The sequence below is a fragment of the Cajanus cajan genome, chromosome 2, assembly GCF_000230855.2.
Source record: "Cajanus cajan strain Asha chromosome 2, NIPB_CcT2T_4, whole genome shotgun sequence".
Lineage (NCBI taxonomy): Eukaryota > Viridiplantae > Streptophyta > Magnoliopsida > Fabales > Fabaceae > Cajanus > Cajanus cajan.
In genome coordinates, this window is record NC_138518.1 from 43963878 (window position 1) to 43981216 (window position 17339).

Below are 17339 nucleotides of genomic sequence, written 5' to 3' on the forward strand. Positions count from 1 at the left end.
AACGCACTGTCGGACTCGAGTTCATGGTTATCACCTTGAGTGATGCTTTCCGACAACGGTCTACGGGCACCTATAGACCCATTCGACAACCGGCCGTACTAACATCCACTCCCTATGGCTTACCACTCATGCCCCCGGGTATAGAGGGAACTGTTGTGTGCAAAGGTTTGTGTGCAGTTTTTATTTCAAACAATTGCAAAAATTTAAACATACAACAGTTATTTAAAGCCAAATAGATAAACATGTTATTATACAAGCAAGGGGTAATAAAGTAATTTTAACTATTATTTGTTAAAAATAATCTGTCACTAAATGGGACTGACTCTCGAGGCTTCCCCAGTGGAGTCGCCATCTGTCGCCACCGGCCCGAAACAGGCTTTCGGCATTCGCGAGGGATGGTTGGACTCTTTTATTTGTTTAAAAATATGGATTGCTAGAATGACTTATTCTCAAACTGAGACCTCGTCAAACGAGCAATTTTATTAAAAGGCTCACCAATCCATGTTAATCCCAAGCGGGACCCTCCTTGGATTAGCGGTTTTCATAAAAAGGAAGGGTTCATGGAGTCGCCACCAATGTTTTACTCAAAACATTGGAAAAAGAGGTTTAATGCAATCGATTCAAAAATCGACTTCGGCCATTACAACCAGAGTCGGGTAAGGGAGTCGGTTACGCGTGGGGAAGGTGTTAGCACCCCACAGCGCCCCTTTCGGGTTCCCTATGACAGATTATTTAAAAATAATAGTGCGAAATTACTAAATTACCCCTATTTATTCTAAGCAATTATAAATTAACTATCCACATGATGACAGTTTAAATATGTACACACAGAAAGCGGTAAAAGAAGGGACTTTAAAGAGATAAACCTTTGAAGCGTGTTTTCTTATATATCTTGACAGAAATTGGGAAGCGTTTTGGCGTTCCCTCCCTCTACAAGACCGCTCGCTCGCTCCTATAAAATTTTAACTATGGAAATCCGGAGGATTTCCCTTCGACTAAGTTCGAATCTCCAAGCTAAATGCTCGGAATTCCAGAACTTCGTCGGATCGACTCCCAGAGAGATTTCTAGGGCAGAACACTGCTCAAAAACCCCAGAATACTCAAGGAGGGAGTCAAAACTGTGTGTGAAAGTGTGAAATGACGTCCCATTGACGTCATATTTATAGGGAAGAGGCTCAATACGGTTTCTGGGGGTCAATACGGTCCGTATTGAAGTTTTGAACTACAATACGGCCGTATTGAATTCAATACGGCCGTATTGAAGTTCAAAAAACTCAATACGGCCGTATTGAAGTTCAGTGCAGCCGTATTGAGTTTAATGCAGCTGTATTGAACTTCAATACGGCCGTATTGAGTTCAGTGCGGCCGTATTGTAGTTTAAAATGTTCAATACGGCCGTACTGAACTCTTGGGAGGCCGTATTGGGCTTCATTCCCTCCACTTTCTTATTTTTTGCTACTCTAAGACCTCTAAACCTACAGATAATCATCCTAGGGTCTTCCAGGGTCTTCCAGGAGTCCTTCCAGCTGACTTTCCTTTAGTCTTCGAGAGTCTTCAAGCTTTATTTCCGACCCGGACAATTTTAGGGGTCTACAATGATTTGATGTGAAATAGAGAAGAAGAGGGTGAGAACTACGTGTTAATTAATGGAGTCCGATGCAATTTTATGGCTTTGAATTGATAAGCATGGTCATGCTTAAAGGAAGCATGCATGTGCAGGAATATGCAACAGGCACCATGGTTGTTCTTAAAGAAGCACACCCATGCATAACAAAAGGCAAGCAAACCATAACCGTGCTTAATAAACCACACCTGTGCATGCTTAATTTTAGTCAAGCACATCCATACTTATTTTGTGCAAGCCTGTGAATCCTTTTAAAATCCAAATTAGCTTTTAATGTCTTCATAGCCTTCAATGTTATCTTTTCTCAATAGTTTTGGGATCACCAAAAAAGGAGGTCTAGAACTCAAGTAATGATCAAACTAGTGAGCGAAGGTCAAGCTCTCAAAATTAGGCTAAAATACTATGATTTTATAATTTTAAAAATGGTGGATGGAAAAATGACCTCTTAAGGTCAAAATAAAAGTTGTAGATAATTATTTTAACTTTCTAATAAAACTAAGATCAACTTGATATCATAGATACATCTCTAAATAACGCGCTTAGACCACATGACGTTAAAGAAGCTTAAGATAAGAAAAGATAATTTTTGAGTTATATTGGTAAGTTGTTTTATTCTTTAAGTACATTGTGTTATATGAGTAATAATAATATATAATATTATGATTTTTGATGATGATGATGGTGTTTGAGGTTTGATGATGGTGATGTTTGAGGTTTGATGATGATGATGATGTTATGATAATGATGGATGTTATAATATGTGTTAAATGAATGATTGAGAATCTAAAGACACTAGTACAAAAGAGGTGTACTACGTCGGACATTTTCAGCTTTTTACGTCAAAAAATATACCGACGTAGAAGCGAGAGACGTAAATTTTACGTCGGATCTGCAAAATCGACGTAAATTTACGTCGGATGTAACACCCAGTTTTTTTAAAAAGATGGCATTTTCGTAATTGTTGATGGCATTTTCGTAATTTTAATAAAGAAACATGGGTATTTCTGGGTGTCGGAACGGGCCGTTCCAAATGCAGAACGGGCCGTTCCAAAAGAAAGAATATGCTTGTTTTTAAAGACCCTGAATGGGCCTGGAACGGGCCGTTCTGGTATGGAGAACGGGCCGTTCTGGAAGCAGTACAGGACGTTCTGCTGAGATTGAGAACGGGCCGTTCTGGTTTCAGAACGGACCGTTCTGCTTTTTGGGAACGGGCGTTCCGATTTTGGAACGGGCCGTTCTAGTTGAAAAATTTGCCCATGTTTGAAGGATCCGGAACGGACCGTTCCGAAATCAGTATGGGTCGTTCCGGGTGCGTCAGGTTGCCTATAAATAGGGCCAAGGGGGGTGAAAATTTTATACTGAGTGAGAAGGTGAAATCTTAGAGAAAGAAAGAGGAGAGAGAGAGAGAGGCAGAGAGAGAGAGAAAGAAAGAAAGAAAGAAAGAGAGGGAAGAAAGAGAGAATCCAGAGGAGGAGGCCCTGCCCAAGTTTCAACTCTGCTTATCCAGATAAGGGGGGGAGTGAGAACCTCGCTCAGGGGTGTGGGGATAATTGTTGGATAGTTTAATTGTCGGATTGGCCCCCAATCCCTTGCCGTTGTGCTGTCTTATTTTCTGTTTGCTCTACTTTATTTCTTGGAAATAATAAATGATTATGTAATTTCAATCCCTTGCCGTTGTTCTGTTTGATTTTCTATTTACTTTACTTTGTTCTTTGTTGAAGGTGCCGTTGTTCTGTTTGATTTTCTATTTACTCTACCTTGTTTTTGTTGAAGGTGTCGTTGTTCTGTCCGATTTTCTATTTATTCTACTTTATTCTTTGTTGAAAGTAATAAATGAGTATGAAATTAATATTAATAATAAATGAGTTTTAATATGAACAAGAATGCTCTCTGTGAATACCTATGCGGACCTTATGAGGAGTATTGATGACATGACCATGTGAAATATGGACAAATGACATGAGACCTAAGAATGGACTATTGAGACAAACTATGATTATGAGACTATGACAAATGAGGACATGATGTATTAAATGAAATTCTGTAATAAGTTAAATGTTGAGTCCATGAGATTATGAATGTATGACATGCATCATATGCATATATTACTCCAGGTGTGCCGCTGAGGCCGCATACCCACGATGTAACATGCTAATAAGGTGTACCGTATGGTCACCCACGATGTAATATGCTAATAAGGTGTACCGTATGGTCACCCACGATGTAATAAGGTGTACCTTATGGTCACCCACGATGTAAGATGCTAACAAGGTGTACCTTAGGGTCACCAACGATGTAACATGCTAACAAGGTGTACCTTAGGGTCACCAGTGATGTAACCAGGTGTACCTTAGGGTCACCAACGATGAATTGTGAAACTTCCTTATGGCGCCACATGCATGCATTTATGAGTCGAGTCCATGATATCATTGCATGATAAATGAGTATATATGTGATATTGATGATGTATGTGTATTGTTTATATGTGACTTATATTTATTGTGTGTGTGTGGGTGCTATCTAACCTTTATTTCTGCACCTGAAACTGAGTGAGATGTTTCTCACTCCCTTGTTGTTTTTGTATATGTTTAAATTATGTTGCAGGTAATCAGCATCATGAGGATGTTGGTAATGAGGCTTAAGGCTTCAGTTGGGCATGCTCTGATAGGATGTGACATCGGGCATAGCTAGGCTTGTTTTTTTGGGATGTTATTATTTTAAAAGTTTTAATTTTCTCTTCCTTTGTAATTTTGAACGTTCTTGAGAAAAGACCAAAATGTATATCTTTGTCATACTATTTTATTACATGATTTGAAAGTGATATATTAATTCCTAACTAGGAGGCACTGCCACCTTTACTGGAATTAATATATATTCTCCTTTATATGATTTCTTGAGCTTAATACTTATCTTTGATTTTTTTTATGATTGATGAGTTGAGAATGTGAATCTTCTACCTTATGACATTTGAAGCAGTTGTTTTATACATGAAAGATGTTATTAAACTATGAAAGAATTTATTTACTCAAAAAGAAAAAGAAATTATTGTTTACATTTATTGTGTATTAACGTTGGGGTAGAGGGTGTCACATCGGACACTACGACATCCAACGTAAAAAAGTAGGGAAAAAAATATAAAAAAAAACATAAAAATGCCAGCAGAACGGCCCGTTCTGCTTGCAGAACAAGCTATTCAGCTTCGTATAACAACCCAAAAGAAAACGCCCACTACCTATACAAATAGAACAACCAAAAAATCAAATAAAACAGATAGCCAGAGTAGCAATGCGAAGTAGAAAAGTGCTAACGAAACCTTGATTCATACCTGAGGAGCAGCAACAATGTGCAAATGAGTAACAAAGAGTTCATCCCTCTGCAAAAGACAAAAAAAACGATTCAGTAACAAAGGAGAGGGAGAGGGTTTAGAGAGAAAAAAATGAAAAGTGATGAAGAGTGAATGCGCGCGGTGTGCCTCGCACTCTCTTATTCAAATTTGCGTCCTTTTTTACGTCGGACCCTACCAGGTCCGACGTAAAAAAGTTCGCAAAAATTACAAAAATGCCACCGCATTTTTTTTACGTCGGATTTTTGTATTTCTGACGTAAAAGGGGTGACGTAATATGCTAATTTTCCACTAGTGAGAAAAGATTATGTGCATATGAGATGGAATTGACGTATGAGAATTATATTGATGCATGATGTGTTGAGTTACTATGCATAATATGATGAGAAGTGATGATTAAGTGATGAAGATCCAAGCTGCCAAGAAAAAGATCCTTTGAGTAACATTAGAGGTCCCATGACAAGGTCCAAGATGAAGAGGATGAAGCAAGCCTTACAAGGACTAATTATAAAGATCAAGGAAGGTTCAGTACAAAGTTTAAAGGTTGTATCAAAATGGATCACCTTTCTAAGAGTTGATGAAGACAGACCCAAATTAAAGACAAGCCCAAACTCATATAATCAAGAAAAAGCATTAGTGGGCTAGAGGTTAAGTAGTTTTGGGCTGAAAAGTTGATTAAGTCAATTGTTTTGTGTAATTTTTGTTTTGTTTTATTTTAATAAATAAATCAAATGGTTTTTCCTTATCTTTTAGGCTACTAAGTGGAAAATAAATGTCAATAGGAATTAGTATTACCTCGTGGAACTTAGTGGAGCTTAGTGGAAATTTACTGCATGTAAGTGATAGGTTGCTTATCTTAGCCTATAAATAGGAGCATCTTGTAATCATCCAAAGCAGATTGAATATTAATCTTATTTTGAGTTTCTCATTGTGAGAGCTTTTTCCTTTGTTCTTGGATAAGAACTTGATAGTGTTGCTTCTACCGGCAAGTCGCGATCAGGGTCACGCTTCTTTATTTTGATAACTTTGGTTCTCCTGGCAGGTCACGGTTAGGGCCAAGTTCCTCTTTCTTTCCTATACCTATTTCAAGACAATCCATTCATGTTTCAAAATCTTATCATTTGGTATCGGTGCTTCGACTCTTGATTTAAGGTGTTATCTATCCTTTATCCTTTTATCTTCTTAAATCTCAAAAGAAAAATCCCTTATTACTTTTGTTCTTTTTCTTTGTTTTATTTCATCATCTAATCATCTTCTTTTTAGTTCTACTTCTTCTCTCCTGGTACTATTCAAGAAAAAAATGAAAAATAAAGCAAAGAAAGTATTAAAAAAAGTTGAAAAAAAATTAAAAAAAAAAAAGGTTTTACTATCAATATCTTGCTTCAAAAAGGTAAAGAAAAAGGTGTTCAATTCCCTACTGGTCTATTGTAATTACTTCGTTGTCTTGTTCTAAAAAAAAAATTCCTTTTCATTTCTGTTTCACCCATTTCCTTGTTCTTATTCTCTAAAGTTATCATATATAAACCATCTCTTACTATTTCTTGTTGTGTAGGATTAGCCTCCAAAAGTTCTTGTTTAAGAGCTCACAAGGAAAAGCTGAGTGGTAAAAAGCAAGAGTGGTGAGACCATCAGAGGGAAAAAGTCAAATTGAGTGAAACACGAGAGATTAAAACACATTTGAGTGTAAACACGTGAGGAGGTGTTTGGGTGAGGATATATATTTTTTTTTCTAACTAAATTTGTGCAGCATTTTAATCATGACTAAAGGAGAAAATGATTTTGATTTGAAGTTTGTTAAGGTTGTTCATGAACAATTTAAGGCTCTGAATGCAAGATTCGATGATTTACAACTTAATTCTAGATCTAGGACCCCTCCTAGGCAACATGGTGATGAGTAAGAAGAAAAAGATTTCGAGGAAAGAATGATCCTAAGGTATACTTGGAGTGGGAGAGAAAGGTTGAGCATGTGTTTGATTTTGATAATTATTTAGAGGAGAAAAAGGTAAAATGGTCGTTGTTGAATTTACTAATTATGCTAGTATTTGGTGGGATCAATTTGTGATTAACAAGCATAGAAATGGAGAAAGACCTATTCGTATGTGGGAAGAAATGAAGGTTGTCATGAGAAGGAGATTTGTACCAAGTCATTATCATAGGGACTTGCATAGAAAAATGCAAAGTTTAACTCAAGGATCTATGAATGTTGAGGACTACTACAAAGAGATGGAGATAGCAATGATTAGAGCTAATGTTGAGGAAGATCGTGAGGCAACTATGGCAAGGTTTATTGGAGGCTTAAAGAAGGAGATAGTTGATGTGGTGGAGTTACAACATTATGTTGAGATGGAGGATTTATTGCACAAGGTAATTCAAGTAGAGAGGTAGATGAAGTCAAAAGGCCCTTCCAAATTTGCTTCGTCTTCTAACTTTTCATGGAGATCAAACTGGAAGAACAACAAAGTTGTTGCAAACCCTAAAGAAGATTTGAAGACCAAGAATTCATTTACTTTTTCTAAAGGTAAAATTGAAACTAATACATCTCCTAAATCACGTGATATCAAATGTTTCGGGTGCCAAGAAATTGGACATATTGCCTCTCAATTTCCGAACAAAAGAGCAATGATTATCATGGATAATGGAGATGTGGAAAGTGTGAGCTCAAATGATGATGATATGCCACCATTAGAGGATTGTAGTGATGTTGAAGTTGTTGAACCTGTACAAGGAGAAGTACTTGTTACTAGGCGTGCTCTTAGCATACAACCTAAGGAAGATGGAGACCTTGAGCAAGGTGAGCATATTTTTCACACTAGTTGCAATTTAAAGGAGAAGGTATGCAACATGATTATGATAGTGGAAGTTGTACTAATGTTGCTAGTACCTTATTGGTTGAGAAATTGAATCTTCCAACTAAAAAGCATCCTAATCCATATAGACTTCAGTGGTTGAATGATTGTGGAGATATAAGGGTGACTAAACAAGTTTTGGTTTCATTCTCCATTGGGAAATACAAAGATCGGGTTCTTTGTGATGTTGCACTGATGCATGATGTTCATCTACTTCTTGGACGTCCTCAACAATTTGATAGAAAAGTCACTTATAATGGATACAAAAATATGTATAACCTTGCCATGAATGACTGCACCATTGTGTTAACACCTGTCAATCCAATTGAAGCATATGATGATCAAATTAGAATTGCAAGAGAGTGTAAATAGAGAGGAAAAAGATTGAGTAATCAAGAAAAACAGAGATAAAATGAGATGAGTGAAAATCAGCAAAAGAAAGAAAAATTAAAAATTGAGTGCAATGAAGAAAAAAAAAATCAGAAAATGAGTGCATTTGCAAAGATAAGAGAGATTGAGAGTGCTTTGTTAGTAATAAAGAAACTACTTGTACTTATGTACAAGGATGTTTATTTCACTAACGATTTAATTTCTTCTTTGCCTTGTGAAGTTGTTTCTTTGTTACAAGAATTCATGGATATTTTTCAAGAAGAATTGCCTCATGGATTACCTCCTTTTAGAGGTATTGAACAACAAATTGATCTCATTCCTGGTTCTCCAATTCCAAATAGGCCAACCTATAGAACGAGTCTTAAGGAAGCGAAAGAAATTCAAAAACAAGTCGATGAATTACTTTAAAAGGGATTTATGAGGGAAAGTCTTAGTCCATGTTCTATTCCTGTAATCATGGTTCCAAAGAAAGATGGAACATGGCGCATATGCATTGATAGCCGAGCCATCAATAAAATCATTGTAAAGTATAGATATCTTATCCCTAGATTGGATGATATGCTTGATGAATTGTATGGTTCTTGTCTGTTCTCTAAAATTAATTTAAAAAGTGGATACAATCAAATTCACATGAAAGAAGGTGATGAACGGAAAACAAATTTCAAAACAAAATAAGGTTTATATGAGTGGTTAGTGATGCCATTTGGGTTAACTAATGCACCCAGCAGCTTCATGAGGTTAATGAACCATGTGTTGCATTCTTTCATTGAGAAGTTTTTTTCTAGTCTATTTTGATGATATTCTGATTTATAGTAAGACTTTTGGTGAACATGTTGATCATTTGCAAGTTGTTCTTAATGTTTTGAGAGAAAACAAATTGTATGTTAATCTCAAGAAGTGTTGATTTTGTATTGAATCTATTGTGTTTTTTTGGTTTTGTAGTAAGCTCAAAAGGAATAAGTGTAGATGAAGAAAAGGTAAAAGCAATTAAAGAATGGTCTACATCTAAAAATGCAAATGAAGTGAGAAGTTTTCATGGTTTAGCAGGTTTTTATAAAAGGTTTGTGAAAAACGTTAGTTCTATTGTTACACATTTGAATGAACTTGTTAGAAAGAATGTTGTTTTCAAATGGGATGATGCACATGAAAAAGCTTTTAATTTATTGAAAGATAGGTTAATCAATGCACCTTTGCTTTGTTTGCCTAATTTTGATACAGATTTTGAAATTGAATATGATGCTTCTGGTGTTCGTATAGGGGCTATACTTATGTAGGACTCTAAGCCAATTGCATATTTTAGTTAGTGGGGCAGCATTGAACTATCCAACTTATAACAGAGAATTATATGCCTTGGTGAGAACATTGCAAAATTGGCAGCACTATTTATGGCCAAGGGAGTTCTTAATCCATTCTGACCATCAAAGATTGAAGTTTTTGAAAACTCAAGGTAAACTTCAAAAGAGACATGCCAAGTGGTTGGAATTCATTGAGATGTTTCCTTGTGTGACCAAATACAAGAATGGTAAAGAAAATATTATGGTTGATGCACTGTCTAGAAGGTATGCATTGTTTACTTCTTTGGAAGCTAAGTTGCTTGGCTTTGAGATTATAAAGGATTTGTATGTTAATGATTCTGATTTTGGGAAGATATGGGATTCTTGTTCTAAACATGCTTTAGGGGACTTTTATAGGCATGATAGATTCTTATTTAAAAATAAAATGCTTTGTGTGCCTTTTTGTTCCTTGTGTGAAATGTTGGTTAGAGAAACTCATGGTGTGGGATTGATGGATCATTTTGTTGCTAAAAAAGACTTTAGAAATTCTGCATGAGCATTTTTATTGGCCTAAATGAAGCATGATGTGGAATTTGTTTGTAATAAGTGCATAATATGTAAGCAAGCCAAATCTAAAGTCAAGCCCCATGGTTTTTATAATCCTTTGCGTGTACCTAATCAACCTTAGACTGATATTTCAATGGATTTTGTATTAGAATTTCCTAGAACTCAAAGTGGAAAAAACAAAATTTTTGTAGTTGTTAATAGGTTTAGTAAAATGGCACATTTCATTGCATGTTCTAAAACCAATGATGCAACACGTATTACTGATTTGTTATCTAAAGAAGTTGTATGTTTGCATGGTTTGCCAAGAACAATAGTAAGTGATAGAGATGTGAAGTTCCTAAGCCATTTTTGGAGAACTTTATGGAATAAATTAGGAACAAAGCTCTTGTTTTCTACTGTTGCACACCCATAAATGGATGGACAAACTGAAGTTATGAATAGAAAACTTACTACCTTGTTACGTGCAATCATTCAAAAGAATTTGAAACAATGGGGAAAATGTTTGCCAAATGTTGATTTTGCATATAATGGAACTTTTCATTCTATTAATTCATATTCTCCTTTTGAAGTTGTGTATGGCTTTAATCCATTGACTCCTTTAGATATTTTACCTTTGCCTACTAATGACCATGTTGATTTGGATGGCAAGAGAAGGCATATTCTATTAGGGAGTTACATACAAGAGTTCGAGCCAACATTGAGAAGAAAAGTGAATAGTATGCAAAGCAAGCCAACAAGGGGCGTGTTAAACTGACCTTTGCACCTAGAGATTGGGTTTGGGTTCATATGAGGAAAGAAAGGTTTCCAACTCAAAGAAAATCCAAGTTACAGCGAAGAGGAGATGGACCATTTCAAGTTCTTGAAAGAATAAATGACAATGCCTACAAATTAGATTTGCCAAGTGAATATGGTAACATAAGTCCTACCTTTAATGTGGCTGATCTATCTTATTTAATGCAGGTGATGAATTTGATTTGAGGACGAATCCTTTTGGAAAAGGAGGGAATGATGAAGATCCAACCTACCAAGACAAAGATTCTTTAACTAACATTGGAGGTGTTAAGTCAGACAAAGAAATTTTGAGCAAGGTTTTGAATGAGACAAATATAATACATAGTTATTTCTAACATGTGTGTTAGTGTTTCAGATAAATATAAGAATAGACAAAATTGAAAAATGAAGTACGTGTTATTATACATACTATGGTCAAACTAAATGAAGACTAGTTAAGTTGTACAAAGTATCAGACAATGGTTAATCAAGCATCAAGACTAAGCCTGATCAAAAGCCAGACGAAAAGATAACAAATACAAGACAAGGCGTACTACCAGTCAAAAGTTAACAAAGTATTAGATGATGGATAACACAAGATGAAGAAACATTCCAGACGGAATTAAAGAAAGTATCAGATGATGGATAACACAAGATGAAGAAACGTTCCAGACAAAATTAAAGTCGTCCATCTTCACAAGTGACCAGATAGAAGGAAAAGTCAAAGTCAACTTCTCAAACGGAGACTCAAATTTAAGATGCATCACTAGACGCAGATGAAGAATACTGAAAAATGTCTGAAATCCACTATTCACAACAAGAGATATTAAATACCGTCTACACTCATAGAAAAGCAGACAAATTCATCAAATTTGTGAGAAGAAAGAAGAAAGATAGACAAGCACGTATCCACAAGGCAAAGCATGTGTGTGTTAGAGAAAGTACACCTACTTTTCAGAAAAAGACAACACCTTTGCAGCTATGCTGACGGAGAGAGAACAAACATACCTAGGTTATGATTGAAGTTAGCCATGGAATTGAAAAAACTACACAAAAGACTTCACGTAACATAGATTCAGTAAGTAAACATTTAATGCAAGATCAAATGCATTAAATGAAAGATCTATATGGCCATGAACGAACTACTATCTGCACCAATGAGAAGCTCCGCTCCGACGAACACGTTCAAATTTAAACAACGGGAAAATTTATCACGAGGCTATAAATATCTAAACCTAACAAGAGAATAAAGTAGAGAAGAGAAGCAACAAGTAATAAGAAAAGGCGAACATAAAAGCAAACTTACATCTCTTCCTGTACAGTCTTGTATATTTGTGTAAATCTAAGATAACTTATCTTAGTGAGTGTTGAGACTATCCTATCCTCTCAGTGAGAGTAATGTTGAGTCAGACGAAGAAATTCCTAGCAAGGTTTTAAATGAGATAAATATAATATATCTTGTTAATTCTAACAAGCGTGTAAGTGTTCCAAAAAATAAGTATAGGAAAAATAAAGAATAGAGCATGTGCATGTGCCACTTCCTACTCCAGAATCAGATAAAGAGGAAAGCTTCAAGTGACAGATGAAGATGTGCCTAGAATAATCCAAAGCGCAATATAAGAAATCAAAAAATTAAAGCAAATTAAGACCAAGACAAAGTTGGCTTAGTATCAAATGAAGCTCAATGGTCAACCACATTTAGGTCAACAAGACGAAGAAGTATTCCGGACGAAATAAAAGTCATTCACCTTCTAGACTGATCAGACGAGATGACAAAGTTAAAGCAATAAAATGCTCAGATGAAGATCACGACCTGAGACACACATGGACCAACAGACGCAGACGAAAATTGCCACAAAGGCACTAAAAGAATCAAGTATTAAAGGACCACTCAGGCATCGTCTAAGAATATAAAAGAGCTTTTAACATGATCAAGTGAGTAAAATGAGAATAGAAGAAGAGAAACCAAGCGCAGAAGCAAAAGCATGTGTATGTCAGAAAAGGTATGTTACTTTTTTAGATAAGGACAATGCTCCACCACTACACAACCGATAAAGGATAAAAAGGCTCCTAGGCCTCTGCAAAATACAGACAATACTGCTAACAAAATGAAAAAAAATTCATGCAATATCCATGGACAGGAAGCAACATTTAATGCGAGATCTTGAGCATTAAATGAAAGATCAAATTAGTCATAAATGACTATAACCGCTTCAACGGAAACATGCAACGGGCAAATTTTACAAGACTATATATATGTCACAACTTCGAACCTGAAGAGGCTGGCTTTTAGAATAGATACACGAAGAGTGATATCAAGCCCACAAAGCAACGAAACCAGAGATAAAGCGTGTAGAGTCAAATGCACCATAGTGTATTCATCTCTGTAGACTAAGGAGTTCCAAGCATGTGCATCTTAGGAACATGTACCTTAGTAAGTGTATTCAACTTATGTATCCTCTTTGTGAGAGTAATTCAAACACTCAATCGTTGTAACAACTAAGGTTGCATACCTTAGTGAGTGTAGAAACCATTTTATCCTCTCTGTTAGAGTCACATACACTCAAACCAAACTTCTCTATTTGATATTTGTAAAGCCTGAAGAGGCTAGGGAAATAATACTTGTAAAGCCTGGAGAGGCTTGTCAAAGAATACTCACTACAAGCCAGAAGTGGCTGATTAAAGAATACTAGCGTTGATGAGTGAACTCAACAAGCCAAGAGTTGGTCGAGAATACTCACTAGGATCCATAAGTGGCTGATCAAAGAATACTAGTGCTAGTGAGTGAAGCTGGCAAGCCAGGAGTTGGTCAATAATACTCACTGAGTGCTAGAAGCGGCTGAGTAAAGAATACTAGCGTCTGCGAGTGAGGTTGAACAAACAATACTTGTGCCTCATTGATTATCTAGTGGAACCCTTCATTTGAAGGAGACTGAACATAGCTTAGTTTGAGTGAACCAGTAAAAAATACTTGCAATAACCTTATATTTCAGACGCACTTTATTTGGTTAATCTAATCCACTGAAAACTACGTCTAATGCTTAGTGTCTATCAAAACTATCTTCAGACGAAAACCATAATTGTTCAACTGATTATTCTAAAAGAACGATTTTCGTTTAAGTAGTATTTTCTCTTAGCAGACGATGAAACTCCCAGACACAAAACAATTTTGTTAAATCAATCCTGGGTAGTTTCTGTTCAAGCATTCTCTAATATTACTTTTACTGGAGGAAAGAGAGTTTTATTGCGAAAAGATTTTAAAATTCTTTTGTTCACATACACACACATATTCAACCCCCCCTTCTATGTGTTTCTCATCTAACTTGAATTGGCATCAGAGCTTAACCCCTTGGGTTTAGCATCTAACAATGCAGGGGTACATAACGATCCATAGAAGAACGAAGGACAAAGGAAAGTTGAAGAGCAAGAAAAATGAACAATTGATACAGGTAAAATAGGCATCATTTTATCTACTTAAATGAAGCATTTCCTATATGATATAAGAGTATATCACATATGATATACTAGAATATTCATAGACATTTATCGTTTAGTATAGTCAAAAATGCAACGTTAAAACAAACACAGTAAGCCACTATGTCTAAGTATCCATTAGAATGCTATAAGAAATTACAGCGTCTGAAACTCTTTTTCCGATGAAGTGTGTAAACTACTTTTCATACGTATGAAAATTCAGTCTGTCATATTCTCATTAAATAATCCTCATTAATAAACTCAGAAGAGTCAGAGACAAACTTCTCCATATTTAAAGGAATAAAACGATTAAATTATTAAAAGACAACCGTCATTTGGGGTTTTTATTTGAAAGGACATATTCTTCATCCTAAATTTAATGTGAGCTGTACAACACTCTGCACAAGAAAAGAAAGAGGGGGCCACGTCATACAAACAATAATAGAAAATTAAAACCCTACATCTTCTTCACATTCATCAACGTACCATCTACGCTTCAAAATTTTGAAACCCTGAACTCTCAAGCTCTCTCTCTTTCTCTCAAACCCTAACTCTCTTCTTGCAAATCCTTCCTACTCACTACAATGGCCGCACAAGCTGGAGAAGTCACGCCTGTCATAATTCCTGATGAAATGCGCGAAGCTACTACCTGTACTCATACCTTCTCTATGGAGGAAAAGCCAATCATATACTTGGAGCATCACTTCAATATCAAGCAGATGAATGAATGGGGAATACCCATTTATGAGAATCTTGCTGACTTGGGATTCTCGGGTACTTCAAAATTAAGGAAGTTGTGTACCCTAGCTTGATAAAAATATTCTACGAGTCCTTGAGGGCCTCTCAAGGATTCTTTAGGGGAACTGTGCTCGGAGTGAAGGTTAGCGTCTGTCTTGCCTCCATCGCACAAGCCATTGGGTGCGAAAGAACAAGCTTCCTCTATCACAAAGAGTGGATGTCTGATATTGGTGGTCTAACCTACATCACCAAGACCATTCACAAGGAGGGTGAAAAAGGACCCATTATCTACAACAAACTTGACGACAAAGCTAAAATCTTTCAACAGATTCTAAATAAATCAATCTTTCATAAAGTAGGCACCAAAGACAGCATCTCAGACATGAAAAATTTTTGCTTGTTTTATATGATAGCTGGAGGAGCTTTCAACTTACCACAGATACTTTATCAGCACTAGAGAGGGTACTTGAAAGATTTCAAGGACTTCGTGGTTCACACCATGCTTCTCAACAAAATCCTCTGGGATCACAATGTCTACCACACCCTCTTCTCTCTTGAAGAAGGTGAGAAGTAGAGGATTTTGGCAATGGGAAGGGACAAAAGATTGTACCCCATTGTCTTTGGGAAGGCTAACCTGGGGAAGTTGCCTATAAGCTACACCATCATTGATCCCACAGTAGCCCTAAAGATAAAGAAGGAGATCGAAGGAGAACACCCGGTAACACGCTCCAACAGGAAGCGTCTATCCTCTCTATATCCAAAGAAGGATGAAGCCTTGGTTGTTGTTGCACAACCAACTAAGAGGAAAACTGTTCTGGCATCAGATGAAGACTCTGCGTCTGATGCTGACAATGGCCAACCCATTGGGAAGGCCTTGAAGAAAAAGGCTCTTCAACCTCCTCTTGCACAACCTCAACCCAAACGAAAAAGAATTATTAAGTTAGGATCAAAGGTGGCTGCTGAAATGGAGCGGTTGGCATGCGCTCCTACATTTGAAGTTGAACAGGAGGTAGTTGTGTCAGTCGCTGCAGTAATCGTCCCTTCAGCTCAAACGGAAAACTCTGTGGACGTTCCCTCTACTCTTGTCATTGTACATTCTTCTTCCGTAAGTGACACTTTCATAATAATCCTTTTATGCTTCTGTCTTCATAATTTGGTCTAACCATAATTTCATTACAGATCACCCTTGTAAATACCCTTGCTCTCATAAAAAGAGAAATGCCGATCAGAGCTGATCGAATGGTCCTGCCCCCAAAACCTATTACGTCCACCCTAAAATGGAAATCAATAAACCCTCTAATTCCATAAGGGATGCACCCAGAAACAGATCTATATTCCATCGTCTTTCCTGCTAGTGTTGTTGACCTAGAAGGAAAGCCTGAACTACTTTAGAACCTCCAACTCACAACCAACAACCACGCAATAAAGAATAATAGAGTGGGCCTGCGTCCAAAGCCACGACCTTACATCATAGACAAGATGATCAACATGCTCTGTGAACGTTACCTCATCAACTGGACTGGGCAGTATGTGTTTCAGAAGCCCATGAAGCATGTTCTAGGGTACTATAAACCAGTGTACTCTTGGCTTGAATAAGGCTCAATCATACTAGACGCTGAAGGAAACCCTTTGCGAGACTCACAAGGGAATACTCACAAGTATGAAGTCGTTTTGTCAAACAAGCCTACACATGGACCAGAGTACTACTATCTAGAGAAACCTCCTCCTCCTGCTCCCTTCTCCAAGCTTGCATGTCCACCCGCCTTTGGACTCAAGCAGAAGTCACCTCCCTCATCTCCACAAAATATTGAAGAATAGTTCAAATGTCCTTCGTCTGCCTACTATCTTTTTAAGTACTTTCCAGCAATTACTAACATTGACCCTCACGGTCAAATAGTTGAAGAAGAAGCCTCTTCACCGTGTCTAGAAGAATATCTTAAGTCGGTGTATGAATATGAAGAAGGGGTATACCTATGCACACCTTATTGCCCAAACATTCCTTTCTCTCCGTCTGAGGCCTACCTGACTCTCCCACCAGGTACAATTACTACTATTCCTCCACCTACCTTCAAGAGGAAGATTTACCCCAAAAAGGTGACTAAGTCCAAATTTGTGTGGACTCCACCATAGGGAACTCCTCAGCTCATTCTTCCCTTACACCAATAAACCATCCTCGTCACCACTCAAGAAGAAGACTCCATCCACCATTCGTCCATGACAGTATCCATCCCTTCTACCAAAGGTAGAGCTCTTCACCACACCAACCAAATTCTCTTCTGTAAATATTGGTCACCATCGCTCCCTCTCAACAT

At 36.9% G+C, this 17339-nt stretch overlaps 1 protein-coding gene across 1 annotated transcript; it reads left to right on the plus strand.

Annotated features, from left to right (window-relative positions):
• The first annotated feature begins 6974 nt into the window (after positions 1-6974).
• Positions 6975-9477, plus strand: LOC145954934 (uncharacterized). The gene is made up of 4 exons (XM_083069627.1): positions 6975-7331; positions 7419-7799; positions 7886-8177; positions 9146-9477. The coding sequence occupies exons 1-4, from the start codon at positions 6975-6977 to the stop codon at positions 9475-9477; spliced, it is 1362 nt and encodes a 453-aa protein (XP_082925753.1).
• Positions 9478-17339: the final 7862 nt, after the last annotated feature.